Source organism: Austrofundulus limnaeus, unplaced genomic scaffold (assembly GCF_001266775.1).
Source record: "Austrofundulus limnaeus strain Quisiro unplaced genomic scaffold, Austrofundulus_limnaeus-1.0 Scaffold1805, whole genome shotgun sequence".
In the NCBI taxonomy this organism is placed as follows: Eukaryota; Metazoa; Chordata; class Actinopteri; order Cyprinodontiformes; family Rivulidae; genus Austrofundulus; species Austrofundulus limnaeus.
This window is the reverse complement of record NW_013954207.1, coordinates 6700-9418: the sequence shown is the minus strand read 5'-3', so window position 1 is coordinate 9418 and position 2719 is coordinate 6700. Positions and strand designations below refer to the sequence as shown.

Below are 2719 nucleotides of genomic sequence, written 5' to 3'. Positions count from 1 at the left end.
AGTCTGAGGAGTTTCAGGTGAACTCAGCCTTATAAGCTCTGCCTCCACATGGACAAACAGGTTAGTCACATGCAAAAAAGGGCATTGTTTAGGCAATGGACATATGTCTTTGTGGTAACTTTTGTCAGCACAAAACCAACAAGTTCTGTCTGGGTGGTTGTATTTTTTCTAAACTTTAATTTATGTTCTTTAATGAAGTGTTTGACACAGTCTGATGTTCATGTTGGTTTTATCTGGAGAATGAATCCAGATCATCCTGGAGCCAACACAGGACCATCTTAACCTGCTGGTAGGCTCCAGGGCTAAGTGGTTCTGCAGACAGATAAGAATATTTACATGAAGTATAAGTATCAGTATTAGAGCTTTTGTTTGTTCAGAGCATTACAAATGTTATAATTTTGGTTTCCAGAGCCCCTCTATTGATATTGACCAAATGAAGCTGCTGCCTCCATGACAGATTTTAGATGGAGCTGGTTCTCATGGTGCACACACAMCCTGTGGGTTCGTGTGTCTATGAAGCCTCACCTGGCCTCAAAGCAGCTTAGGAATTCAACGTTTTCACCAGAACCAGAAAGTGTCCCAGCAGTTCTCCTACAACACATAAACAAGGTTTTAATGTGCGGTTAGCCCTGTGCCACCATCCACCTCAGTCCGGCTCTGAGCTCTAACCCTGCACACCGCAGACCTGCTCATTTAGTCTCAGCTCTCAATGCTTGTGGCTTCTGATGGCACCAGTGGTCACATGTCTCTTGACTTTTATTTGTCAAAGCTTGTTTACAACAAATCCCGCACATAGTCAGAGTCAGACACCCAGAGTTTGGCTCGGTAAGAAGTCCTGTCTGCTCCAGTCTCACATTTATCCTGACCCTGTTAAGGTTTGTATTTTGAGCTCTGAGTAAACACCGAACAACGTCAAAGTTTTAACAAGTTTGTTGTTAGAAATTTTGGCTGGAAGGTTGGGACCGGACTCCGGGGTCGTCAGTTCTGGACACAGAAGCTTAGGGTTAGGTTGGGTCGTGAACAATATTATTTGTGAAAAAGAAAGTCACCAACCTTTCCTGCTGAGCTGAGATCCGGGTAGAAACAACAGCTGATGTGTTTTGGTTCCGGGCTGTGTTGTCACGGGGAGCGAATGGATCGCTGGACTTACTTGGGGTCAGAAACGGGGCAAGGGTCATACACAGGTGGTCAGAGGACGTTACCAGGTTAGAAGGAGATGACTGAGTCGTTGATCCAGAGATGCATTCAGGGGTCGAGATCCAGGAGGTCTGATGTGGCRTGGTTCCGCTCAGGGAGCAGRTGAGTGACAATAATCCAAGAGACAGAAAAAAGGTCGTYACYGTGAGAGCAGATAACAGGCGGGATCCGACAGGGGCTGAGGTAGGAGRYGTTAAACCAGGAGACATGAGCAAGGTCGGGGACATGAGGCAAGAGCAGGACGAGGGACAAGAACGCTGGAAGATCATAGACAAGGCTGATGAWAATCTGGCAGTGAGCTGGAGAGTGAGACTGGATTATAYWCTGCTGGAAACAGGTGAGTGAAATAAGCTTGAGTAGAGTTTCTATGACGGGAGGGGYGAGAGCAATGAGCAGGAGCAGGATGTGAGCTGAAAGGCTGGGAACAAGACTATGAGGATGAACTGGAACAAGAAATAAAATAATAAAATTAAACTGAGACAAGATCTGGGCAGACAGGGACAGAATCATAACAGACCCTTTGGGTTACAGACCAGTAAACTACATTTTTAACTCACCAACCAAAGAAAAACATCTTTTAGTGGCTTTCCAAAACCAGTAAAACTCACCACTTCATTTTCAGCCTGGAATTTATTTAGATTCTAAGTTTGTCAGCAAACAAGCTTACTGAAAGTGTCAAAATAACTAAGTTGTGCTCATTAAACTACTTTTAACAACTAGAAAGTTTTACTTTTAAAAGGATCAAACTCTATTTCCCACAAGTCGTTCTAGGTTTGTGCTTGAAGCTCAGCTGTGATGGTGACATGAATTCTTTGACAGTTTTTGATGTTCCACAGTGGATGTGACTGTTGTGTAACGTCGGACCATAAGCCCCACCCCCTGGCCACAGAACGCAGCTGATTTGGTCCGAGGAGGCGATGGTTCAGTTTAAATCTGAAGGTTATTGTGATTTGTCAAAGCTGCATCCTTCATTGTAGTTCCTGATGACATTGCTTCATGCAGGCTGGTGAAAACATGAAGCGCTCTGTTGCCCCCTGTTGACTTAAATAAGTACAGCTTTAACAAAAGTGAGCTGGAGTTTTCCTCCAAAAGGTTTCTATAAAATGTTATACTGATAAAATGTAAAATATGGTGCAATAAACTCAGTGGYCCATTGTTCAGTTATGTTTGAAGATTAAACCTTTTTTATTTAACTTAGTTTAATGAATTTTGAGATGTGATGAAGCAGTTTTGTTCTTGTGTGTTTTTTGCAGATCCTGTTCGATCAGACGCAGCGTTCGGTGAAGCAGCAGTTACATAACTTTGTGAAAGAGTAAGTTTGAGCTGTGTGAAAAAGGCAAAGGCAACCCTTTTAAACTGTGTTTAAATATTAAATATGCACCATGTTCGACCATCATGAATCAAAGTCTTCCTCTGGTGACTTTACAGATCTTAAACTGAGATTGTAGGGGAGACCGGGGACAGTAGCAACAAGGGACGGTTGCAACACGTCATTTTTCTCCAAACAGAAACAGTGTAGAGT

General features: G+C 43.3%; 1 protein-coding gene across 1 annotated transcript in view; it reads left to right on the top strand.

Annotated features, from left to right (window-relative positions):
* Nucleotides 1-2719, top strand: part of acap2b (ArfGAP with coiled-coil, ankyrin repeat and PH domains 2b) — a gene marked incomplete at its 5' end in the record, with an annotated part of 16331 nt that overhangs the window by 7077 nt on the left and 6535 nt on the right. The window contains 1 exon segment of the mRNA XM_014033680.1: nucleotides 2451-2509. Coding sequence (XP_013889134.1) covers nucleotides 2451-2509 — 59 coding nt within the window.